Source organism: Strix aluco, chromosome Z (assembly GCF_031877795.1).
Source record: "Strix aluco isolate bStrAlu1 chromosome Z, bStrAlu1.hap1, whole genome shotgun sequence".
Classification (NCBI taxonomy): domain Eukaryota; kingdom Metazoa; phylum Chordata; class Aves; order Strigiformes; family Strigidae; genus Strix; species Strix aluco.
In genome coordinates this window covers 76,512,985-76,540,051 of record NC_133971.1, presented here as the reverse complement: position 1 = coordinate 76,540,051, position 27,067 = coordinate 76,512,985, and the positions used below count along the sequence as shown (strand labels likewise).

At 40.3% G+C, this 27,067-nt stretch overlaps 1 protein-coding gene and 1 long non-coding RNA gene across 7 annotated transcripts in view; one reads left to right on the top strand and one right to left on the bottom strand.

Moving 5' to 3' along the window:
- The window catches only part of RANBP3L (RAN binding protein 3 like), a 37,032-nt gene extending 18,387 nt beyond the window's left edge, over positions 1-18,645 (top strand). The window contains exons 9-16 of one of the 3 annotated variants that reach the window (XR_012621774.1): positions 2,964-3,048; positions 4,113-4,212; positions 5,343-5,473; positions 6,378-6,498; positions 7,087-7,229; positions 10,468-10,660; positions 16,053-16,306; positions 17,374-18,645. Coding sequence is in view for 2 of the 3 variants with exons in the window: in XM_074813502.1 (XP_074669603.1) it covers positions 2,964-3,048; positions 4,113-4,212; positions 5,343-5,473; positions 6,378-6,498; positions 7,087-7,229; positions 10,468-10,660; positions 16,053-16,096 (817 nt within the window). In the remaining variant the exon portion in view is untranslated. Of the gene's footprint in view, positions 1-2,963; positions 3,049-4,112; positions 4,213-5,342; positions 5,474-6,377; positions 6,499-7,086; positions 7,230-10,467; positions 10,661-16,052 lie in introns of all 3 variants that reach the window. The other 2 variants (XM_074813502.1, XM_074813503.1) reach the window with 2 other exon arrangements.
- Positions 289-22,974, bottom strand: LOC141918697 (uncharacterized). 4 transcript variants are annotated; one of them, XR_012621777.1, is made up of 6 exons: positions 22,410-22,974; positions 21,767-21,842; positions 16,104-16,168; positions 15,274-15,365; positions 14,676-14,857; positions 289-994 (listed from the first exon to the last, which is right to left on the bottom strand). It is a non-coding gene; the product is annotated as an uncharacterized LOC141918697 (long non-coding RNA). The 4 variants fall into 4 exon arrangements; XR_012621776.1 differs by lacking the exon at positions 289-994 and having other exon boundaries at positions 12,473-14,857; positions 22,410-22,593; positions 22,696-22,974; XR_012621775.1 differs by lacking the exon at positions 289-994 and having other exon boundaries at positions 12,473-14,857.
- Between the last annotated feature and the right edge of the window lie 4,093 nt (positions 22,975-27,067).

The window sequence follows — 27,067 nt, the reverse complement described above, 5'->3', positions numbered from 1 at the left end:
AAAGTGTTTATGGTATTTCTTTTCCTTTTCTTTTTTAAAAGAGGAATTGTTAATCTGCTTGGGGTACTTGTGCCTCATTAGTTCTGTATATCACAATTGTGGTAAATGTTGGTTTATTTGACAAGTTGAAAACTAGTTTAAATACAACTAGATGCTTACTGCTCTTCTGAGTTTGCAGGGGAGTTTAAGTGCCATTCTTCTGATCCATATTAAGTGACTGATACTTTAAAATACTTCAGTAAAATCTTTTTGGCATAGCTGTTTTCTCTTAGATAACCTGACAACAAGTATTCAAACAAACAACTTTATTAAACTCCATATACATGTTAACAATAGTGAACATTGTAGGCAGACCTGCTCATTGCTAAGAATGCTAAGATTTGTTTTTAATTATCAATCAAGGTGTAACTATTGGCATTTATCTACAAAAATTAAAATGCAGAGAGACTCAACAGCAGGGATTGCTGCTGCCTGCAAACATCCCTTTTACTTTCCCTCCCCTTCTACCTCTTCTTTATGTGATACAGTTCTCTAGAGATGAATGAAAATGGTTTGTTAGCCCTCTGCAGTTGCTGCAGCTCTTCATGTCTCAGGAAACCACCAACAATTCAATTTCCTGAATTGGCTGTAGTAATGAACTGAAAAGGAGAAATTTGCAGTTTCTCAAGTCTGATTAAAAGCTTGGAAACAAGACTGTATCATGACAGAGATATAATGCTGGGAAAACGCAGGCTTCTGGTCATGTATTCAGCTTTGCGCAAGCTTGGAAAACTGCAAGGGTTCAAGGCCAGCACTGCAACTGGCAGCTACTCAGACCCTTCTGGACACTCTGAGAAGGACAGTACCTGGATCTACTCCCATTCCACAGTCCTGTTCCGGTATCTTATCCACATTTCTCCTCCCATCCTTCCTTGTTAATGGTCATTCCCTGAATTCAGTGCCTCTGTTTTGCATCTCCATGGCAATGTCATCCATGGCACACTTTGTTCTTGTCCTGCAGCAAGATAAAGGTATTGAGTTTTTAATAAGTATTTAGGGCTGGCACTTCCAGTTAACTGTCTGGAAAAAGAAAGATCCTGCACTGATTACTTTTCCCTCACATTTCTGAAAATCCATTTCCCACATTATTTATTTGAGACAAGTCTCTAGTTTCTGGTTTTTACCTCTTCTGGAGTGCTCTCCTTACCAAGTTGCTACTGGAGCAGCCTAGAAGTAGCAGTGGAATTTCAGGATGGATTGATCACAATTCAGTGAATTTTAGTGAGTTTTCTTAAGGATAAGAAACTCATTAAACACACTTCAGATTCCATGTTCATGGTCTAAAACACATATGGAAGGCTTCAAGGCTGAAAAGAGATGGATTTTCTGATTTCTCTTTCTTATTTGCTCTTAGTCTTAGCACAAGCATAAGAATGGTAAGGAATATTTTTTTCCTTGTGTAAAATGGAGATAGCTTGTATTTGCAAATTTCTTCATCCTATGTGAAGAGATTTTCAGCATGCTGTAGATGTGAATACAGAAACTAAGTTTTAGAGTCCTGACAACAGAAAACAAAGTTTTAACGTTCCGGCAACAAATCCAGCTTATTAACAGGTATATCATCTGCATGACATATGTGCTGTTAAGCCCTCCCAAGAGTGATAAATGATCTGGAAGAGCAGATAAGTGGTTCTGATGTGTGCATTTTGTGACAGAACATCAGATCATCTTCTTGGCACTTTGTCCTTGTGGAACAGGAAGAGACAAGAACTTGTATGGTTTTGCCCTTGCCAGCAAGAGATGCAGTGATTAAGCTCTAGAGAAAACATGAACAACATATAAGCCTTTTGTAAAAATGAAAACAAAAAACCCAAACCAGCAGCAGGAACAACTTCCACACAAAGAAGTTTACAAGGAATCTTCTAGTGACTTTTATAAAAAATGGATCCTGTTAATTTAAAGTGGCTATGTAATTAGCAGGTCAAACCACAACTCTACTTAGAATATTATTGAATATAGTGCACAAGTAAAATACTTTTTACAAGTTGTGACTATGTCACTATTTAAAAATGCATTCACCTTCTCTTAAAACCTCCTGAGAGGTAAGAAGCTAACAGAGTAGTTAAATTCAGGGTGGCAATGGAAAAAAAAAAAAAGTTTTTTATCTGGAAAACCTGAGACACTGAGAAAAAAGGACAGAAGAGAAGAAGGACAAGTGTTGTTTTAATGTAGCTACTGCCAAAGCCAGTCACACTCCAGATCATAAATGTAAAGTGATTTATCTACTATATGAAATTTTCTCCCAAATCTGTATCCCCAAACTATAGTTGGCCAGTACCAAAGGATTGCAAGTATTTAGTTTTCTTCACTTCTCATTTTAAGTATATTTATGGAACAGGGCATTGAAAAGTGGAAAGAAGATCTTTCTTTCCTGTTTTAGTTATACCTCACCATAAGCCATCTCCTATCATACCGTTACATTTTTTCAGTATTTATGTGAATTGAAAATGTGTGTTTTAGAATACACTGCCTCTGCCTTTCCAAGATGTGAGGTGGATGACCAAGGAGTGCCTGTAGGGTACCAGACCTGCACCAACATGAAGGGGTAATTGTTAATTGTTGGTAGTCTTTTGGTGGGGCAGAAGGAAACAGGGTAACAAATGTAATTCATTAATGTTTCTGGAGTAAGACACTTCCTTGAGGAGGTGAAGGAGACATGTTGTTTTGCTTCTTGTTCTTTGCTTTTAAGAAACATCCTCAATAATCTTCAAGAAATACAGTGTGATAATCTCTGTTCCTTTTGTGAAATGTTACTTACAGAATATTCTCAGATTGTTTTAAAGAATTAGTCTGATTACTTAAGTGGTCACTTTTGTTTGTCTTTAATGTAAGATGTGGTAAAGTAAATGCATGAACTTATTTATATTCTTTACAAAGCTCTAAATAGTTCTAAATCACATTCTTATGTTATTTTGTTCCCACAGAAGTCGGTTGTTTGAAGACAGAAGTGTACAAACGAGCAGCAATTCTGATTTTGTGTTTGGAGAAAACATGTTTGAGAGAGTTTTGGTAAGATCTGTAAATGCTGGCAGGCTTTTTATCAAGGTTAATGTACTTATAATTTTTTTCAGAAATTGATTCTTTTTAGCACCTCCTGTTCTTTTAAAGATTTGAGTAAATATGATTCCAATGACTGTTGATGAGAAAATATCTAAATATTTGCTGTAGGAGGGGTAGGCATTCCTATCTTCCCCATCCTAGACAAGTACGCTAATTACTAATCCATACCAGTATGCACTTTTTATCTTTTGCTCTTTTTTTGACCTGAAATAGGATTTTTTATATATGCCATGAAAAAGGGGACAGCCACAGTAAGAGATAAGAGAATGTGGTCCCCACCACTTTAATAGTTTCCATTATAACTGTTAAGAGATGGGAGAAATTACTACGGTGGGAAAATTGAACGCTCATCCTAGATAGTGTCCATGTTAAACTATATTGTGCACACCATGAGACAGCTTAACGGAAAAAGGTCGTTCCCAAGCTGAGGACTGTACCACCTAAAATGAAATTGAAATTGAAATTCAGTTTCTAGTAGAAGCAGAATAAAAGCAGTACGCATATCTGTGAGTGAAAAATGACAACCATAGGTCTGGGTTATGGCTTCTGACCAGGATTTGGTTATAAGGTCGGAGCATTGTCAGGAGCCAGAAGCATTTATTTAGGCATGCCAAAGAAACTTTATCTGCAAAAACTGAAGGTCATGGATCTTTTATTTCACCTGAGGTTAAGTTTGCGGTTTCTGGGAGTTTTAAACTATGCTTCTCAGGCTTAAGTGCTTAAACTGGAAATTAGCTGATAATTAAATATCTAAATCCTTCTGTGGATTTAAATCCTAGTCCAGGATCCATACAAAGAGGCTATTCTTATTGGTGGAAGAATGATGTACTGATTTTATGATAACAAAATTACTTCCACTAGAGACTGAAGTCTGGGTCAGTTTTCGCTCTGAAGATATTACAATTTATAGTCTTTAGCTAGCATGCATTAAATGATCCAGTGTTCTGTTTGGTATGAAGTAACATAGCCATTTTATTTAAAAAGGAATTCTTATTTCCCTTGTTTTTTTCCAGAGTCCTGAAAAGCATCCCAAGGCATGTAATAAATCTGATTCATACACAGGAGAAATAACATCCATGTGCATAGAATCTTTTCATGCCAGTCCACAAACAAGTAAGCATACTTGGGAAACAAGTACAGTTAGCTTTATTATTATGTTCCACTGCATTTTAGAGGATGTCAAACGAGTGGTGGTCAATAATTTTCATCTATTCTCAAGTTATCCAGTCATTAGTACACTTGCAGTATGTGTCAAATCTGTGTTCAGAAAGCAGCCACGGTTCAGTTTATGACATTTGAACTGGACTAACTTCAGAATAAATGATCTAAGTTACTCAGGGAAGGATAGAGTTTTACAGATTATTAATATTATTATTATTTCTTACAGGTTATTATTATGTATTATTTGAAAGAATGCAGTGAACTCTGTGAATGCCTTTTGGACCACATTTTTGAACTACAATTTTAAGCTGTCTGCTGCTTGTATTTTGTGACTGCTCATATAAATTACTTTGTCATATTTGTATCCTAATTGTAGGACTCAAACTTCTATACAGACAGATTTCAGGGGTTGTTTCTGACTGTGGTGTGAGCTTTTCTACTAGGCAAGCCACATAGACCTAGGCTGTGAGGGAACACCATGAAGGCCCCTATCTTGAGCCTTCTTGCCAAATTTTGCACCCCTCTTTACTAATGGATGTATTGGATCCTCTTACTTTGTATGAACATTCTGACAAGTTTAAAAAATATAATTAAAGCCTATGGAAAATGTATATCAATTATGCAAATATACTGAACTTTGTAACAATGTTATTCCTTTCAAATCTTGTCCTTTCATGTTCCTATCAAATATTCACTGTGTGTTTATTACTATTCTGAATATTGGGACATGTGTCTTTCATTATTTATTAATCTGCATAGCAATATGACAGACCAGTTTCATTTGGAAAATCAACTTCTAATTATTTAGGGCTTGTTTCTGCAAGTTGTCCCTTGGGGCAAACCTCTGCAACTGCAGAGAGCCCTGTTCAATTCAAAATGAGCCTAAACAAGTGAGACATTTTACAGTATTCCAGCCTTTTTCTCTTCTATTTACTGCTTTGACCAAAAACTTAATAATAATAAATAATCTCAGGGACCACAGGGATTGCTGAAGTCACAGGCCATTGTATGTTCTAGTTTTGTTGTTCTGAAAATATTCCCTGTAAAGAAAGTATTTTCTTTTTTTCTTCTCTCCCCTACAGAAACAGCTTTGTGGAGGAATGCAACACTAATTGAATCTGCAGCTGCTTTTGTTTCCAAGCCAGTCGAGAAAATTCTGTTAGATAAAGTTGAAGTTATAACTGGAGAAGAAGCAGAACACAATGTGCTACGGGTATGTATTTCAAAAAGCGTTAATGGTGAGCAATTTTGTTGTTGAAAAGAACACCTAAATCTTTCAGATTGCAGCAATCTGAAAATAACTTGAGTTTATATTTTAAATTTTCACTTTTTTAAGATATGCCTCTGCTAACCCATTTTTCTGAAGGCTGATTCTTTATTTTTCATATTGTATTTGTTCATGTCGTAGTCCCTTTCAGTAAATAACTGCTTCACACTGTGTACCAGCAGTAACTAAAAGTTCAAAACTGGAAGTGGTTTGAGTAAAGATATTTTTATGATGAAACTTTTTTTCTTGAAAAAATCAATGTATTGTCAAAGTAATTAGTCTTACAGTTCATGTAAAATATCAATTCTCTTTCTGGCCTGGCAGGACATATCTTGCTATTCTTCATCTTCAAAATATTATTTTCTCAGAAAATAACAATAATGAATATGGTTTTAAAAATCTTAACATTGAAAGTTATATTGTTTTAACATTGACTAAATCTTCTGTCTTGTCAGAACATGGACAAGTTTTACTCTCTTTGGAGTAGTACTCTTTGGTACTGGTATCCTGGGCTGCATAATGTTTCTAATGAGTGAGGGAATAGGATTGTAGAACATTTGCAACAAATTCAGCTGTGTTAGTGGATATCACAGGTGACGAGTTAACAGTTAATGAAGAAGAAATAATTGAAAGTAAATTGGGATTCATGCTGAATGTTTTCCATACTAGCAGAAAGTTTAGCACAAATCTGAGAGACATTTTATTTTAAGTAATAATGGTGATATATTTATCTTTGTGTACACACATATGGATGTATTAAAAGCCATATCAAAAGGTTTAAAAACATAAAGTTTTAGAACCAATAAAATTAACATTTACTGGCAATTTCCATCATGTATTTCTCTTTCAGATCAACTGCAAGCTCTTTGTATTTAATAAGCTTTCTCTAACCTGGATTGAAAGAGGCAGAGGGTCCCTGAGGCTTAATGACACTTCTAGCAATAAATCTGGAATGTTGCAGTCAAGGCTAAGTAAGAATTAAATAATGAAGTAACACATAACAAAACACTAAATAACTTGTGCTATTGCTGTCCAAAGTAAGTTTATTTCAGAACATTTAAAACTGAGTAGCTAGTTCTATGTAAGTCAAGTTGCTGAGAATCTTCTTAACATTTCCTGATAAAGCTAGCTGCGTTACAGAGCGAGGCTCTGGGCATTTTCCACAGTTTGTGCACTCACGCTTGCATGTTGATAGGTTCTGTGTATTTCTACTGCAATTTATCTTTAGCTCAGTCACCAGTCTGACAGTTTGCTCTTTGTTGATTCTGCTTTTCCAGGAGCACTGTTTCAAGTCACTTCTGGAATGTTGTTTTTACTGTGCTGTCAGTTTTTATACTGTATTGCAGAGTTTCAGCAGATTATTTGCTTTGTATGCCAGATGTATTGAATGAAACTTATGTATTTTGGTATTAAAAAAAAAAATCTCATCATGTCAGGTTTTAGACCAAATTAAAAAGAATAATTCATAAAATATTAGTTGTATACAAGTGCTAGAAAAACTGCTGCAGTAAAAATGAAGATGGTTCCAATGACTTGTCATATAAACCTTCTTATGTTAGTTATGCGAAATCAAGGCAGCTTGAGACTGATTCTCAACACCCGACTCTGGGATCAAATGGTTATAAAAAGAGCAAACAGAAAGAGCCTGTGCTTCACTGCAACAGACCAAGAGGACCATTCTGTTCAAGTATTTCTAATTCAGGTAAGCAAGATAGAAAAACCCCACCCAAATCCCCATGTCGTCTAGGATTCTGAAGACTTGCTGAGGCTTTGGTTATAGCAAATGGCCTTTTATGCTCTGTCAGGCTGTGCTTAGCTTAGCTGTTATATGGCTTTTATTATGAAATGAGTTAAAAGTGCTGTCCCTTGGAATTTCAAAGAAAAGGCATAAAGATGGGATCTGGCCTTAGGACAGACATTTCCAGAATCTAGTTCACATACTGCTGATGGAATGGATATCATTGCAGCCATATTCAGCAATTACTCTTTCTTATGGAAGCCACACTGTAAGAATTTCTACATACACAGTTACATATTCATAAGTTATTTTGTACAAGGCAGCAACTTTCTGCCATGGTTCTCGACACAGTGCTTGCAATAATCCATCCAGTGTATGTCCTCCATTTCTCAGTGGAGGACAACACAGATTTTGCAATGTCACCTTATGTAAGACAATAGTCTTGGGAATCCTGGCTTTCTGTAGGAAGGGCTGATAAGTTGAGGATGGAAATGTGGTGGACTTACTTGGAAATAAATAGCACATGTGTCCTAGGTTGGGAAGTGAGCTTAAGGATGTCTCTGGTTTCCCCAGCAGACCTTTCTGGGAAGGGTTCAGCCTCCTGGGCAAGCAAAACAAATCACCACTTCCAGGGAGCGTCACATCATACAAAGGCACCGTGCACTCACTGTATATGCCATCACTGTAAGTCTATCTCTTCCAAACAGTGATTGATTAACTATGGCTGTGCTGCACAGCTGGTCTGCATGTAAGAGTTAGAAATGTCCTAGACTTCCAGGCGTGCTGCACAGTTTTTCTAGTGTATATAGATATAGAAGTTCCTTAAATTCTGGCACTTCTGGACAGTAAAAAAAGACATGTATTAGAAAACCAAGATACATGACAGCTGTATGTGTGTGGCAAGAGTTGCAGGAAGCTGCTGTTACAGTCATCACTGAAGTGGCTGGTATCCATCCCTACAGCTAGTATCCAGCCAAACGAACACTGAGACTCTTGAGTGTGGAAGGCAAATTGGTCAATGCGTGAGACATCCAGCAGGCATCACAAAAGCCTTGCCACCTAAATCAGGCTGGTCTGGTAGTCAGTGGAGCCCACTGCTCCAAGGCACTAGCAGATATTTTTAACTGCTATTTAAATTTGGTTTTCCCCTGTCACATGAATGATTGATACATTTGGTTCAGGGATATTACCCAAAGGGCTTCTCATGAGTGAGGGAGAAGAGTCATATGATGCTGACTACAGAGGAGGCAGTCCACAAGACTCCATTAGGTTGGCCCCGTAGTACTCACCCAGGTTTGCACAGAGCGCTGACCCTGCCTCCTACCCTCATGCTTGTTTCTTCCTCCTTGCTTTTGGTGGCATTGGAATTTGTACAGCTGTGAGTGAGGCAGATCAGAGAACTGATCTGGGTTGGTTTTTTTGGTTTTGCTAAGTTAGTTTTTTAGCTTGATTATAAATCACCCTGTGATTTCCATAATGGTGGTACTGGCACAATGGAGAGGGTAGAAATGAAGAGTCAGAGGATGTATGGAGGTGAGCCAACCCCCCTTGGCAGAAGCAGGAGTTTATATTAGATTTAAAGTGACAGAGAAACTCTGGCTTTTAAATGAGTAAGTAGAAAGTTACAGATAGAAATGATCAGACTGAATAGCTGCCTTTTTCATATTTATAACCCTAAGTTTCCTGAAAAACCTTGTTATCTTGAGAGCACTGATTTGTCCACTGAGAACTGCATTTGCATTTGAGACACCTGAACAACTCTGACTTACTTTCTTCTTTGCCTGGCTGTAGGGAGATAATTGTTTGCTGCTGCAAGTCTGGGTGGCACAGAAGGCAACCCTGATCTGCTGCTGCTTCCCAGTCACATAGCTTTTCCACCTGTATGCACTGAAACATGTCATTCCAATTCAAACAAGACATATTTCTTCCTGTTGCCAAGTGCTACAGATAGAAACTACTCTACATGGTGCACAGAAGTGGAGAACTGTGCTACAGAAGACCATATGCATTCAGTTACCCTCTGGCAGATAATCTGCTTCATAAGAACATAAGAAGTGCTCTGCTGGCACTTCTGACAGCGTCCAAATGCAGTGCTTTTAGGAAGCACAGGCAAGCATGGCCACTTTGTATGGTCTGTTCACCTCATCCACCGCCAGCATCCAGAAGTGTTGTATTAGGGATCTGAGAGCATGCACCCCTACATGTTTCCTTTGCTATTTTATGAAATGATCGCCCCTGAATTTTTCTGATTCCTTTTTTAAAACTTTTCTTACTATATTTTTGGCCTCTTATTTTTAGTTTATACTGTCTGTCCCCACTCTCTCCTGAGGTAGCAGATTCTAGAAGTTCCTACTCACTCCGTGAAGAAGCACTTTCTTTTATGCTGATCCTCTACTGCTTTCATTAAGCATATACACTAGTGCATTTATTGTGTGGTCTGATGGACAGACATACCATATTCAGTTTATCCACCACTTTTATGATTTTGAAAACCTTAGTTATGCCCCCTTCTCATCCTTCTCTTCAAAGTCTCAACTCTTCATAAAGAGCTACACCACACCCTTGACATTTTTGGTGCCCTTCTCTTTACCTTCTTAATTGTGCTATGTCCTTGAGCTGTGATGACCACAATGGAACACAGTTATCAGGACATGGCTGCTTGAAGGTTTTATGTACTGGAAAAATGTTGCGTTGTCTAGTTCTCAATATCCTTCTTGATGATGCTCATCTTCTGTTCAACAATAGCAGCAGAATTCATGGTATCTTTAAATTTTATAATCACAAATCATTTTTTGTAGTAAGATTTTAAAATTCTTATTTATCCTGTAAATCAAAATGCAATTTCAGTGCTTTCTTACTTCTAAAATCATGTTCAGGAATTGTTTGGAATATCAAGTACTCAACACAATCTGAGACATTCTTCAGGGGAATTAATAACTTTCAGGCTTATGTTTTTTGTAAATATAGAGAAAATAATCAACTGCTACATATTATAAGGCTCAGACCACTAAAAGATACTTGACATTATTTGATTTAAATTTATTTTCTGAAATGAATTGTCAAGTGTGAATCTTAAATCGTTTTGTTTAAAAAGGATGAAATACAACTCTCATTACTTTTGAAAATTTCTCAGTCAGCTTCTCTGTGAAAAATGGAGAATTTTTTCAGTTAGTTTGGACTGTATGCATTTTATGTTCTGCAGGCAAGCTCAAAAGACACTGGATACCTGTATGCAGCAATACATCACCGCCTTGTGGCATTGAGAAGCTTTGCTGAGCAAGAGTCAGATGCTAATCAAGTAGACACAGAGTCAGAAATAGCTTTTCAGCCATTAAACTGTGATAGTGATGATGAAGATGATGAAAAAATAACTCAAGTGAGCAGCAGTGGATCTGGTAAGCAGAAATTTTCCTGGGAAAGCTGTAATTCTTTCAGGGCATTTTCTTGTAAGCAATGAAAATTGTCCTTTTTTTCATGCGGACTATAAATTTCATCTGTTACAAATACCCCTTTTCAAGTAGAAGAGGATAATTCATTTTAGTATTTTGACTTATTACTGTGAAAATGCAAGGTTTTGACAGATCAACTATCTACACATCTTTATAGCAGTGGAATACGCTTTTGACAAAGGCTAGGGGTTAAGAAATTTTAATACTGTCAGGCTTTAGCTAAAGGTTTCTTCAGTATATTTCAGTAGAAATTACTAGGGATGTTAAAATACTGGTTGTTCCTTGAGTAAGTGAAAGTTGAGTGCATTCACATCAGCGCTTAGGTAGTTACTAATGGCTTGGAGCATAATGTGTTTACTAAGATATTTATTATGCAGTGGTTAATTTAAAACACTGATTCTGTACAGATCAGCTGTAACAACTAACTCACTAGGAAATCTGCAGGTCAAGATTTGCACACCAGTTTTGCCAGCTTTCTTCAGCATAACAAAAATGTAGGCTCCTCAAAGGGAAGAATGCAGTTAAAATAAGATATAAGGGGCAAGCTGCTGACTTAGTCCTCTAGAAGCTGTTAATACAGCTCGCAACAAGGCTGGGGTCACATTTGCAGGAAGCAAGGCAGAAACACCTATCAGACTTAAGGTCTCTTCTGTTTTAGCAAGACAAGTCATGTCTCTGGGGCAAATTCACATGCTTGTGCCAGAGTGCTGCAGGGGATAGAGGAGCTGCCAATTACATTCGATTTTCTAATAGAAGAACCACAGCAGGCATGTTTGAGTTGTTGCTCACTAGTTTCCCTCTGCAACTGGATAACATACTGTCCCTGTATTATAAACTCTTCCTTTTAACAACTATTCAGGAAGAATCAAGTCATGTACAAGTAACAGCTGTGAGTGACTGTTTCCTTAAGGAAACAAGTCTTTTTTCCCCTTTAGGCAAATAGATTGCAGTTTGTTCCCATTATTAATTTCAGTATCATTCAGTGCTCTAAACAAAGCATGATGCTCTTATACATTCTGTTTAGGAAATGGGAAAATTGTTAGCTCTGAGAACTCCCTGGATTGCTCCCAGATAATCAAACATTCCCTCTGTAATTCCTAAATAGTCTCTATTGACTTTACAAAGAGTTTCTGGAATCTTGAAAACTCTGGGTGGAGCTTGATTCCTTTCCAGAATTATTGATGATAAGAACTCTTCGTTCTTTTAGGGGGATAAAAAAAAAAAAGAGGGGAAAGGGAATGTCAAAGCAGTGTGGGAGCACAAATTTACAAGTTAAATATTTGTTTTGATTTGCAGAGACTTCTGATACAAATATTCAGATGGCAGCCAGCAAACAGATTCTGAGATATGAGTGTCAGGTGCTTTTTTTTCTGCACCTTTTAGTTATCTGTCCTTCATTTATGTCCAGTTACTGACAGCAGTTCTAACAATCCCTTTCAGGTGCTTTTTCACTGACTTCTAGCACTTCCTGCTTACCTTAATTTCTTCAGCTATTCTCAGAGCCACGAGGTTTTAATTTTGAAGACATTTCATTTACTGGTATCCAAGTCCCCCTTTACATGCAAACATTCACATCTTACACATGCCTATCCCTGGAACTCTCATTTCCAAAACGGGAGGAAAGATATACCTTATGTGTTTTGAACAGTGAGGTTAGTTTTAAATATCAGTATAGAAATGTCCATTTAGATGCAAGAGATTAAATCCTGAATATTTAAGAGCATTTGTTTAAATCTTTCATTTTTATTGAAGGATGTGCATGAATAAGTCATCTTTTTTTTATTGATCTAACTCAGTTTCAGAGATTAGTTCTACTTAAGACTACACAAATGTTAAGAAGCGTAAGTTCTCAGTGACTGTTTCATTACAAGAAACACAATTAGAAAGTATGCCTGCATTTTATTTCATTCCATTCTGTTTTGTTTAAAAAAACCCAGTGATAGTTCTTTCTTTTCTTAATATAATTTCCTTCTTGTTAAACTGAACTAACACAGTTCCCTAGATTATGCTATATATTTCATGACACTGTAAAAGACATGAGAAAATAGATAAGAATTATCTTTTGTGCTAGAGACTGAAGAAGAAAGGCAATATGATATATGTAATAAGTGAAGCATTATGAACATTGAAGTCTTTCTATATGTTTGCAAGACATTTTTGTAAGAATTATTTACACAGAATTCTTCACTATAACATCCACAGACTGTTAATGCTGTATAAGGACACTATAAGGTAGTAGAGATATTTATACCATTTTACAAATTCAGTAGAGACATATATTCCAGTATTTTTTAAATTCTTCATTGAATTGCTTTACTTTCAAGGAGAGATACTAATTTCGTAAAGTCCATAAAGAGTAAGTTGCTGTACATGTTATTTTTATCAGACCATGTTTCACCAGTTACAGCTTGGATATTTTTACCAACAAATTGCTTCATAAATCTATGTGGAGAGAAATGAAACAATTAATCTTTAAACAGATTTCGAGAGTGGGTGGGATCAATAACTCTCTGGAAAGTATTTCTCTTTTCCCACTGACTACAAAGTGAGCTGAGGATATGAATTTAGACTAGACAGCAAACTTCTAGGCAGACCATATTCAAGCAAATCACTTCTCCATTTCTTTCATTGCTATTTCATTTCTCTGCCAAGTATTGTAACTGCATTTGCCTCCAGTTGTCTTTGTAATATCTAGCTGAGGACAGATCAGCAGAATTCTTTATTACACATATGAAAAAATTTCTCACTAAATAATGCAGCAAATAAAACAATTAAAAATGACAATGTGTGAATGATTGGACCAAGAGTGCTCCCTTCTGAGGCAAATGCCACTGGCCTCAGTTGCTTGACTCTCCCCTTTCAATTTTCCTCTCCTTGGACTTGTAAACCTTATGTTCTTTGCTGTGTGGTAGGTCTGCTTCAACAAACAGAACACTTACATTACACTTAGCCAGGCATATAGAATAGCCTAGTAAGGGAGCATGGTCTCCTGATAGGCACTGAGTTATACCCGACCTCTGTGGATAAAGAGAATCTAGCACACTATAGGTCTGTGTTGCGGATGAGTCCTGCACTGAGTAACATAATGTCAAACTGTTGCTCCTACCTCCTCCTGATTAGCTAATAAATCTCAACCATGGATCTGGGGCTTTCCTCTATACTGGCAGACCTGTGTCGGGTATCTGTGCAGACAACATCTTCTGACTCCTATTTTTTAAGCACCTTGACTACAGGCAGTTACAAGTTCAGCACATGGGAGTACTGAGTTGCACTGCTAATATGCATAAATGCCATATCTATCGGGTAGACAGTTCTCTAACATAGACACTGTGCAACTCTTGCAGGGTGCCCATCTCTTTCCACTGTCAGCACAAACAAGGTACCTATGTCAGGCCCCCAAAAAAATATCCTTCTAGAACATGGATCTGTTAAGAGTCCCGACACCTAAGCTTGCCATTGGTAGCAGGTGTTTGGAACTCACTACTTAGAACCATAAGTGACTAAGATGTCTCCAAAAATGTTACTCCTTGCTTCTGACAACTCTAAGAGATCTTTCTGTGCTTTCTTCATAGCCATAAGGAGATTCTGTCCTTGCTCCAAAGGAATGCATTTTGTTTACATTTAGAAACAGGTCCATCATGGTCATCAGAAATAGTGGAAGTCCTTAAAGTGTTGTAACCCCGTTAGTATTTAGAAGGAACTGTTATTCCTTGAGAGACATAAGGCATTTCTTCACAGGGGAATATGAATTGTCAGTTGTAGTAGTAGAATAATGTGGGGCTATAGGTAGGATGGGTCCTATGATTTCCATCCTTCTCCCTTTTCTGATTTTGCAGGAAATTTTTTATTTGTATCCCTGAGAGGGAACAGAGAAGCTGGAAAAGTACATGTGAGGGACAAGGATGACAGTGTCACTGGGCAAAGAAATGTTTTATGCATTATTTCTTATACTGCACCTCACCAATAACTCTCTTAAAATCTTCTCCTGACTTCATCGTCATTGAGGGATCCTCTGTTTTGATTGAGATGTCCTCTCCTTCCTGGCACGGAATTTTCTTTTAGAAGCTATTAGGGTGAATTCAAAGATGCTGGAGTCTAGGGCTAGGTAACTCCCAAGAAGTGTCTCCATATGTAGCCATAGACCTTAAGAGAAAAACATAGTGTGCAATATCATGGTGTGTCCCATATGGGTCCTCCAAGAATTGCATGGATTTTGGAGACTACTGGTGTTGAGAGCAGGACAGTATCATATCACAGAAATGCAATCTTTTTTTTTTATTTTAGAGATTTTTTTTTCCTAGTCCACTATGCACGTACCTCCCATGTTGGCCTCACAAGGACTCTGTCATATGCTGGCATTTATCAAGATTTAAAATGTTATGAAAGCTTTTTTTTATTTTTAAGTAAAATATTTCTAAAGTTATTAAAGGAACTACTGCTCAGCAACACCACAGGAACTCCTGAAAAATTGCTATCCTTGTTTGACTTTTCTTGTCAATTTAATTTAAATTCTTACCAGTTGTTAAGGATTCCAAATTATAAATCACACAAACACTTACCTGATAGTGATTAAAACTGAGGAAAAGTTAAGAATTAACTTCTTAGTTGGAGTCCAAATTTCTGTATTCTTTCCAGCAGGTATCAGTTACATCTAAAGCAGAGAAGAAAAGACAACTTTGATAGGCTTTAAATGCTGACTTATCAGGAAAGACAGGGGGGTGGGTGGGGGTGGGGTGGTGGAATCAGATGTTATATTCTGACAAATTCAAGGCCTTTCATTTCATCTGTAAGAGGTTTAAAACTTTTAGTAAGTATTTAGTGGTGGCCAGATGGTAGCAACAATTTTTAAACAGATACTGAGATAGTGATACTATGTGTTGGGCATTAGTCAGCTCCATCTACCTTCCGCAGATGAGTCAAAATCATAGAGATTATGCACCAAAACCACCCCTGGATACTTTATCATGACCAATGAGTTGTTTGAAGATATGTTGGATCTCTCACAGTTTACTGAGCATCTATTATGAAGTGTTAAGACAGTGTTCCCTGTGTAGAGCGAGATGATTTGCATCCCAGACACATTGTCCTATCTAGACATCTGAATCCTTAGTGCTTATGTTCTTGTCTTTATTGACATGGGGGGGTCACAGGCTTCATTCACTATTCACATGCTCAAATATTTGTGAATAATCCTGTGTTATCTTGTTAGATATTTACCTAAACCAGGAGCGGATCATATCCAAACTTTAACCTGCTGCTTTGGTATTATGAAATGCTGGATTGTTTCAAAACATGAATATGCTTAAATAAGCAAGATTTTTTTGAAATTCTTTTTCAGATCATTCTAGATGGAACCACAGGGAGTCCGTAGTCTGCTCATGACACCTACCAGAGGTTACAGCAGTACAGCTGGAAACTCATCTTCCCAAAATGTCTAAGCTGACTCATCAGTCCCTGGAGGGAGGAAATCAGATGCATTTACTTTATGACTTTTAAGCAAAGATTAATTTTAGGCACAGCTCAAGTTTAATGCATTTGGAAAGAACCTGAGATGCACTTCTGAGGATTCACATCAGCCTGCTTTGCACTGAGGTGGGAATGACACAATGGCTTCCAATATTCAAGAAGTGTTACAAAGGCTTCAGATTTTAGGATTAAATATATTTAGATGCATTACTAAACTAAGGAATTTTGTAGGGAATAAATTTTTATTCATCATATTGATGGATAAAAACCACATAACCATGAACTAATTATATACATGAAGAGATATTTGTTACATTTCATCTATTATTTAAAAGATACAATCGGAAAGGTTTAAATTGGTCTTCACTGAAAACATTTATTTAAAATTGTGTGGTAACGTTCAGCATCCTGTTTGTACGTACATACAAGCAGAGTTGGGAGTGGCAGTTTAGCATGACCAAGGTTTATAGAAACCAGCCTTCATAACAGGATTTTTTCCTGTTCGTTTTGAAAATATCTGGAGTTGTATACTAGTTGTAGAATTTTGTTAAAGGGTAAAAAAAACATAATCTGCCTTTACAGCAATAAGCACTAGGAGGATTCACCAGGAAGTACTGCAAGCCAGTTCTAGTGGGCATACGAGCTTTAAAATCTAAAACTATATCTGCTTACACTCGTGAACACCTTTTCAGTTGCACAAGACAAGCTCTTGCCCTGTTAATTGTCCATTTGATATACGCTAATAAAGGCATGCACAGTATAACTGGATATCTGCATAAAAATTTCTCTTAAATATGTGAGATTATCTACGATTACTTCTGCTTTAGCTGTAGCTATCCCTAAACAGCATCATTCCTTGAAATAGATGAATATGTTACACACCCTAATTTGAGCAATAATCCCAACAGTGCCAAAGACCCAGTCACTCTGTAAAGGTGATTCCACAGACTACTGCCTTCTACCTACCATTATCATGAGGAATTAGAAAAATCAATTCTCTCTAATGCCACCTGTGAATTAAGATTTAACGGATCATTCATAAACCCATGCATAGTACAGACACTATTTGTGCTCTGTGTTTTCTATTCGTTCTGTCAAAAGATAAAGAGAATATGTCTGTAATCATTCTGCTCTAACTTTCTGCTGCCTTATATATTGTTGATTACCAAATACTATTTCTTTCTCATCCTCAGACCTGAAACAATGTTTTGAAATATCTGAAGTCCTTTTAATTAAGGTAATTGTAATGATTTCTCAATCTTAAAAACTGCATCACACCTGAAGAGTCAAATTACAATTTAGTTTTCCCATCTGAACACATGTATGTAGTTGGAAGAATACCAGCTTCTTTCTCAATTCTCAATGCCCTGTCAAGATCAGCATCCAGATGAAGCTGAACTAGTATCTGGATTATGCTGAATCCTAAATAACCTGCCAAAATTAGTACTTGTCTCACATTGATTTAGCATCTGGATTACAGTAAGCTTAACTGGGACTGGGTTTTTGCCTTCAGGAAAAGGGAAGTTCTTCACATCAGAGCACCTGTGTCAAATAGTGAAGCACTGGAATTCTCTTTGACTCTTCAGTCTGCTGATAACAAAAATGTTCTTTTCATGACTAGCTGTATATTTTGTCCTTTTCTATCAGTCTCACTCCTGACCACAACAATATTTGCAACACTGACCTTCATATTTCATTGCTGCAACTCATACTCAGGAACAAAGCTCCGTATTATAAAAACTTCAACAGTTGTAAAACACAGCAGCTCTATGTATTTAGCAACAGGTCATGGTGATAACTTTGCCCTGGAGTTCAGCTGGCTATGCACTGAATGCAGAGTTTGATTTCAAAGTCTGTCCTGATAATCAAAGCCTTTTGTGAAATAGGATTTAAGCACCTGAGTGTCATGACATCCCTCTAAATTCTACTACTGCTGTAAAATCCTTGGTAAATGAAGGGGTGTTCCAGAGTCAGAACAGAACTTTTGCAGACACAGGACGTAAACTTTGTCATTTGCTTCCACAGCATAAAGAACAAGGCTTATGATCATTCACAAATAAACTCTCTTTTGTTCTGCCTCTTCCCAAGATTGTTACATACATGCACCAGTATACACAAAACCACACAGGCTCATGCACGCACACATGCTCTCAAACATGAAGCTATGTCTCCTAAAAGCTGAGGAGGAAAAGAGGTGTTTATCTGGAAGAGTTTGGGTACTGTGGTAATAGAGGATGTATAAATACACTTATGTGCAGACATATTTATGGTATGAATTTTTACTCTTGAGATCCTAATTATTTATTCTATTTAGTCTCATTGCACTACAATTCATTGTTTCTCAAGACTGAAGGTATGCTAATATGTAATGTATTAACTTAGTTTTAAAATGTAGTTTGTCATTTTATGCCAGCCAGAGCAACAATTTCTATGCTGAACAATAAACAATTTTCTTACAGCTATAATTTCCATCTAACTAGTTGTCTTATTTTGTGTCCCAGTTAGAGCTTCCTACAGATGGCTCCTTCCCTGCCACAGAATTTCAAGCCTGTTTTCCTAAGGAAACAAGGTTTAAACAGTTGTGTACTCATCCATCTATCTGTCAGACCCACTTCGAGCCCACTGTTTGGTTTCAGAAAAATTGGATGAGAGGTAGAAAGCTCAAAGACAATTTAAGTTCTTCATGAAAATTAGCAGTTGTTGAGTGACAGAACTCAGAGGAAGGTATCCTTTGAGGAGAAAGTTTCAGCGTAAACTTTGTATTTTCTCTGAGGCTTGTGGGGCTGAGTGGCACATTCTTGCCTCTGAAGAAGCTGCAGCATTTGCGAGGAGGGAGGAGAAAGGAAAACCATGGAAGGATGGATACCTGGGATTACTGTGGCCTGAAGAGTGGTATAGGGACATGACCCAAATCCATATGAAACTAGACATCATTAATTTTGCTGTTTGTGGAGCAACCTGTTCTTCTGTGATTTTTTCAGATGAATGTTATAGATTTATTGATTTCTAACAAATCCCAGTAATTAATTTATATACATAAGGGATGCAGAGGTGGAAGCTCTTATGTATTAGTACAGTAGTAATTTTCAAAAGGAGGGCAAACTAACAATTCCTAATATAAGGGTATATATGCAGATAACTGCCACTAAGACTATGAGTTTCTAGCAAAATCTACTTGGATGGGATAGCCTATATGGCTTATTTAACATTCTGGACGTGTTTGTATCTCTTCCTAAATCTTGTCATTCAGGGTTTTATGTCATGATATTTAGTGACCCCTAAATTAGTTTTGTCAAACTGTATGAAGTTAAGAGTTTGGTAATGTCTCTATTGAATGAATGAATACAGGGAAAACCTTTAGCACATTTGATATGCTTTCAATGCTACTGACAGCCTGTACGACATGGACAGGGAGGGAAAGAGCATCCTCTTTCCCCTAACTGGGTTTTAGAGGACCTACCACTGAGGCATGCTGGTAGGAAAACTAGAAAAAGCACACATTGCCTGTTCCACAGCAGTTGTCTGTCTAAAAAGTGGAGTTCAGATTCCTGAGTCGTCTTTCAGAAACACTATTCTTGCCAAACAACGTGTCTGCAGCTGTTTCAGCATATTCAAATTGCTTCTGAAATGGTAAAGTCAGTTGTGTTAGTCCACTTCAGGGATAGTGTAGTTTGCTTTGCATAAGCAAGAGTGGGAAGAAAAGTATAAAATTAAATTTCTGTTAATTGAAACATACTCCAGTGAAAGTGTGGACCAGAAAGCTTGCCCCTTCTCATTGGTTTTGTATGAAAAATATTCAGTAATTTGCATTCATAAGAATAACTGCATTTATTCTGCTTTTTCTGAAGCACCTGCCTCTATTTTGGAATTTATGAAGCAACTTACAGGACCCAACTATGTAATCACTGATGAGGGTACATATGTTGCAAGCAAAATGCAAGCGCACGTGAATAGAATCTGGAATCAGAAATTCAATCAGACTACACCTGCCAATTTGTTAATATACCTGTGTTGTAAGATGCTGATGTGTTGCATGAGTGACATGTTCTTTAAGCATTAGTCTGGAGTTTTCCTCTGGATAATCAGAATTAACAGCTGTGGTCAGATGGGCTCTAAATCTGAGGACTCAGTTTGTGAAACGTTACTGTGATGGTCTGTTTACCTCCTCTGTGAATGCAGCTAACACTGATAGCATTGTCATTTTCAACACAAAGATAGCGCTATCATTTTCAGGTACTGGTAGTACTTAGGGGCATATAAAGAAAGCCTAGAGAATGTAAATAATTGGATGAGTTAATTATGTAACTGGTTATTAATTAAATGATCACAAGAAGGCATTACTCACAGACTTCAATGAGGAGAGGAACAGTTGTGCTAGATTGTAACTAACTGCACTAGAAACAATATGTAAATTCTTTTGGATGAAAAAAGGCTACATTTGGAGACCATCTTATGTAAAACTGGTGGTATAGTCCCTCTTATGCAGCTAGTGTAACGGCTTAGGAATAATTTAGTGTTTACATAGAAATTTTTCCACGTACATTGTTTTGTAACACAGAATAGATTAATTAAGCTTATTACATAGGGTTTTTTTTTTAAAGTCCACCATATAACTTGAAGAATGCGGAGCTAAGGATGTCTGGTTTTCTACGGATTTGTATCTTGAAATTTACCTCAATTACTGTCTTAAAATGGGCATTACTCTGAAGCGTTTTCCTTACTGCAGGCAGTATTGAGCTGTCCATTTCCATATGGAATTTTTAAGCACTCTGTGCTCAAAACAAAGTCGGTTGTGGTCAGGCAAGGGTTTAAAAAGTTATTACAGTGGGAATTCACCCCTTCTCCATGCTCATATCCTATAAGAATACCAGGCTAAAATATCTGTGCTCATTAACTTAATTCTGTATGAATGAATCCGTCCCTTAATGCGCTGCCTGTATTGCTCTGAAGTCACTGAGGACAGGGCATGAAGACATGTTATGTGTCACAAACTGTGAATATTTCTCAAAATAAATAGTGTCATTTGATAGATACTTGTGTCTTGTTCCTGTGTAGCAGGTGTATGCTCAAATCAAAAGGTATAGTAAGAGAAAGGTTAAGCAGTGTCTATCGAACATTTTGTAAGTAGGTCCATTTACAAAGTAAGATGCAAACTGTAAGTAACAATCCATAAACTCTATTTTACGTATTACAGAAAGTTTAAACTTTTTTCCACATAGAAAAGGGGGTGTCAGATGATCTGTGTACCCTTCAGCTAGTCTGTCAGAGACTTCCTCCTGGGAACCCTGGATGAACCACTTCCTGCTCTGTGCCTCAGTTCTGCTTCCTGAACGTTTTGAATTTCCATTTTAAAATACATATTTCACATGTTATGCTTATAATGCTTGCTGTGGGCATTAATTCAAAAGACTGTAACATGCTAATTGCATGGCCTCAGGGTAAAATACTGGTCCATACTCAAGCTTGCCTTAGTGGTTGAAGCTTATTTGTTTTTCAAAGATCAAAACAGTTCAGTACAAACAAGTAATACACGAAGCATAGAATCCTAGAGTAGCTCAATGGTCAAATAAATGATAAAATACATACCATTCAGAACAGAGCCGTAAATTTTCAAAACCTCTTACATCCTTTTGGTCTCCAGGATCTTGTATCAGTGGGTACACTGCTTCATACAATCCAAAAGTTAATGGTTACACAAAATGAGGCATTTTCTGGTTAGCAAGGGAATTAGTTATGTTTAATAACTCTCCTGGTAATCTGGTTCGTGGTTGTTTCCTTCAAGGCTAAGCTAATCAGTAGATAGAAAATCCTCCTACCTGTCAGTAAAGACTGGATGGAGATTTTGTATTGTTATACAAGCTCAGGGAAGGGCTGAATGCCTATAGCTGCTCTAGCTGCTCTAATTTCCTAAGACTCTCTTAGCAAAGCAGTGTGGAAGGGTGCTGCCCTGACAGGTAAAAGCTGCTGCTTCAGTTCCTCCCCACAGCGAGCAGCGTGCCTTCGCTCAGGGAAAGAACAGGCACAAGGTGAGTAATGAGAAAAACGTGCCTAAATGAGGCTTTCAGTGCAGAAGTACTGTCTGTGAAAGTCAATACGTGAAAAGGCAGTTTTATTAATAATGATATAAAACCTCCACAGTGTTTCTAGATAGTTTGCTTACAATATTAAAAGGTAACTCTGGATCGATTATTATTTTTTTTTAATCTGGACTTGCAAAGCGCAGACTCACATGCATGCACAGCGCTGCCGCACAGGTCTTTTCTCAAGCCCGGTGCTTTCACCACGTTGCCTTTTTCTGCACTTCCTCAGACAGCGCGATAAACGTAATAACGACCAGAATAGTCACGAATAAGAGATGGACTTCTCGAACTACGTGTTTCTCGTCAGATCCTCACACGACGCGGTATTTAGTCCTTTTAAAACACAGAACCTGTTGAGCTTTTCTAACTTTCGAAGTCCTATTCCTCAGAGAAGTTTCACACGGAGGCACGCCAGCTTCCCAGCTGGCAGCTCACCTCAGGGTTTCCACGGCCTGCTTTAGCACTGACTCGCGCCTCCATCCGCTAAAACTGAGGACGCAACCGAGCTTATTTTACAAACGGTTAGCAGCGCAGGAGGCCGAGGGGAAGGCTGCGACGGGACGCAGGTGTCCCTTTGGGGCGGGGGGGCCGAGGCAGCCCGGCTGAGGGGACCCAGCCCCTCACAGCGGCCGGCGGCGCCAGGTGCGCACAGCCCGCGCACAGGCTACGTGCCTCCATCCCCGTCCCGCCCGCCGGGGCCGCCAGGAGGCGGGGGCGGGCGGGAGGGGCCGGGAAGGGCCGCCTGGCGCCAGGCGCATGCGCAATCCCTGCTGCCGGGGCGCGGGACGGCGAGCGCTCGCCAGGCACCGCCCCCGCCTCCGCCTCCCCGGGCCGGCGCCGCCGGTCGGGGCGGGCGCGGGCGCGAGCTCGGGCGCGGGCGCATGCGCACAGGGCGCCGGGCCCGGCTCGGGCGCTCCCCTAGCCACGGCTCCTGCTCCGCCCCCGCGCGGGGCGGGTCCCCCAACGCTCTTCCCTATTGGTGGAGGCAGCGCCTGCGCGTGGGGCGGGGGGGGGTGGAGCGCCGCGGCGCTGCCGTGCCATGTGTGCCGAGCGCTGCCCGGGCGCGGAGGCCGCCTCAGAGCAGGGGCAGCCGCCGCCGGGCACCGCTGCGCCCTCCCGCCCGCCGGCCGCAGGCTCCCGCCCCGGGGCGGGGGCGAGCCCGGGCGATGTCCTCCGCGCAGGGCTTCCTCTACGGCTACTTCGGCCTCGCCAGCCGGACGGCCGCCCGCCGCTCCCTGCTGCTCTGCCAGCGGGCGGCGGCGGCTTCGTCCGCCCTACCGTGGCTGCCGCTGCCCGGCGGCGCCCACCGGCGCCTCCTCACCCTGCGCGGGCTGAGCCCCGCCGCCCGCTGCGCGGCGGCAGGGCGGGGGGCGGCGGGGGCCGGGCCGTGCACGCCGCGGCGGCGGGGCTTGGGCGGGCTGGGGGCGGCGGGCGGCGGGTTCCGGCCGTCGCGGGTGGCGGTGGTGGTGAAGACGACGCGGTACGAGTTCGAGCAGCAGCGGTACCGCTACGCCGGGCTCTCCGAGGAGGACCTCAAGCAGCTGGTGAGCGGCGGGAGGGGGCGGCCGTCCCGGCCTCCCCGGGCGCTGCGGCGGGGCCGGGCGCGGGGAGGCTGGAGGAGTTACCGAGCCGATGACCGGCGTCCGTGGGGGCCCGCCGGGCCGGGGTGTCGGGAGTGGGCCCGGGGCTTCCCTTCGCCCCGGTGCGCGGGGCGGCGCCCCGGGCTGGTGGCGGGGGCGCGGCTGCTCTCGCCGCGCTCGGCCGCTGCTGGGCGGCTGTGCTCGTCCCGCCACCCCCGCGGGCCCGTGAGCCCGGCTCTGAGCTGGCGAGCCGCGCCGCCCGCCGCCGTAGCCTGGGAGAGGGGGTACCGGTAGCGCCGCTTAACCGCCCTTCGTTCATCTATTGCAAATGAGCGAGGGATTTGTGGAGTAAGCGCGTTCGGGTTTTATCCTCGTAGTGATTCCAGCAGCCTTCGGCAAGCTGCGGTTTCTTTCTTGCAGTGTGTAATGTAAAGACGGTGTTTAGAGAAGTGCATGCTGAGGAAAGCACAATGTTGGGAAAATCCTCTCAGACTTTAGGACTCGCTTTCATTTCCTCCTGCTCCTTTGCTCTGTGTCCTTGCCTTGATTCCTTGCTTCATCCTTAAGGTATTTTTCTAACAACTTCTCCAGCTAAGCAGCCAAATCTCTCATTGACACTCGTCCTGTTACAGTTTTTAGAAAAGCCTTTTTCTTTGGCCTTTAAGAAACATTCAGGACAAAAACAGGTGGCTGTTCCGTTAATGAAGGTATACTGAGGAAAGCAGGTATCTCTAAGAGTTGATACGTGCACCCAGTGTGTAGTGTCTTCACCAAGCTCAGTGACCTCACGCTATCCTCCATATACGCTGTGACTGTTGCCTTCCAGTGCTCATCTGCATGGTGGGCTAAAGGACGGTACCTGCTGGAGTTACTTCGATTGCCAGCAGTCTCTGTAGACCACCAGGTCATGAGCTCATATCATTGTCTATATTCTGAATAAGACCATTAATTTGTGTGTGTCTAGCTTTTGGTCTCTTACAACTGGAAATATTTTAGACCTCTGTTCATTTGCAACGTTTGGATTACACCTGCAGATGTGCTCAACTTGTGTAGCAGGGACAAATGCTATGGTTGCATAGTTTTGCTTTGTAAATTGCTAGGATAAAAAAAGTACAGTACCTAAAGCAAGATAGTGCCTACATTTTTCTGTGTACTTCAGTTGGTCATCCACTTCCTATGGAATTCCTGTCCAGACATTTTTACATATTTTGTAAAGCTCTCTAGTCAGATTTCATATGGCACCAAGTTTAATGTGGAAACCTCAGTCTGTGTTCTTGTTCTTACCTACATGTAGGTTCCTGTTCAGATGTCCTTGTACTTTCATGTGGTGGCTATGGAAGAGCAATGTCTCTCACAGCTCATCTGTAAGGCTTTTCTGTCTTCCTTTAAGCTTGTCTTGAGGAAGCATTTCTTTCTGTTAAATATAGAGAATTAGATTGTCCTCAGTGTGCAGCTAAAACCAAGAAAAACAAAATGGTGTGTTTGGTCAAATTTCTCTAACTGCTTGGGTACAGGCAGGACTGGGACAGTCAATCAGTTAGTGAGCAGCGTGGTTAGTGTTGCACATCCCTAAAGGCGCTCTTCACTGAATGTCGCAATAGCTGCAGTTTCTTTTCTCACAAGAATGCATGTTTTGTCTGGTTGGTAAAACAAGTACCTGAATGCACAGTGCCTGATTGTAGTAGTTTCTGGAACACCTTAGATTTTGTCCTTTTGGAGAAATTTATAGGTGTAAGATAGTTCTCCATATATGGGAGAATTCTAGAGTTTTTATTCTAGGACTGGTGCTTTTTTGAATGTAGTTTTACCATGAAAATACCTCCATGTGAGGAATTGCAACAATAAAACTCCTCATGTTGCCAGGTAGACAAAGCTTAACTTGCCTAACTATGTGTGTAGCAATATTAAGGTAGGCTCTTGACGTATGGGTGGAAGTGCAAAGATTTGTGCAAGAATATGCTGAAAAGCTCTTCCAGAATGATATATTTGAAACAGGAACTAAGGGAGTGAAGGAATTGTTCTTACTGCCTGTTTCTTAAATTTTTTAGCTGACCTGTAAAAATTTCTGTATTTGCATTCTGCTGTGACACTGGTCTCAGATTTTTTTTTCTTCAAACTTTCTGAGCTAATGGCAGCCTCAATAAATATGTTAGGTGATAGTTCAGGAGACTCTTACCCTCTCTGTTGTGGATAGAGTCACTTCTTACCAGAGTGGTTGCTGCAACGTGTCCTTCCCCCTCTGTGCCACATCCTTTGTGGGCAGCTGGGGAACATGATGCATTTTTCTTCCTCTGTGCTCCTTGAGTCCCTGCTTCTCCTGGGGAGACTTCAGAAGCTGGTCCCAAGGCTAATGGTCTCTGAGAAATGAGGCTAGATGCTGCCCTTGGACGTGCAGCAAGTCCCTACTGCTGCTACCCAGGGTGAAACTCAGTTCATCTTGAACGTTGTGAACTGAAGTGGTTGTGAATTTGGTGTGGGAGCTCAGTCGTGCTGAATGGCCGCACAGAGGGCAGGGTGGGAGTCGAAGCTCACATAAAAGCCTGTTGGGGTAGCAGCAAAGAATGAAAGCAAAAGTGCATAGGAAAGGTTTGGCTCACCTGATGCTGTCAGCTTTTAGCTAACCCAGACTTGGGGGGTGGGGATTGTGTTACATTGCAGGGGCTCAAGCTCAGGTGACCCTAGAGCTGGCTTGTGGTGCGGCAGCATCATGGCAAGCAGGACCTGTGCCAGCGGAGGAGCACGGTGCTGCTGTTGTCTGTCACAGATCTTCAGACATCCAGACGCTGGCTATCTGAAATACGGAAATTCAGTTTCAAGACAATGTTGGAGGGCTTAGATTTGAGAAGCCATACCTGGGCTTGTTTGCTTGCCAGTTGTGGGCAGAAGAGGTGTTTGCAAGTTCATAGTAGATAACTGATGTCTCTACTTGGAAGCTTTGGATTTTAGCATAGCACAAATAATGATCACGTGGAATTAAGCCGTTGTGCTTGATCATGGTTACAGGAAAGCGGACCTGAATTTAACTGTTGCAGTCAGTGTGTTTATGTATTAAGACAGAAAATGCAGTAAGCCACTTAAGACAGAAGTATGCCTTTGGGCACACATCCCAATTAGGTGGGATTTGCTCCATATCTAAGGAGGCTAAAGATGAATCATTGGTATACACCAATAGATACTGAAATATGACACAGATCATAGCATGTATCGTGTGAGCTGACACAGGCAGG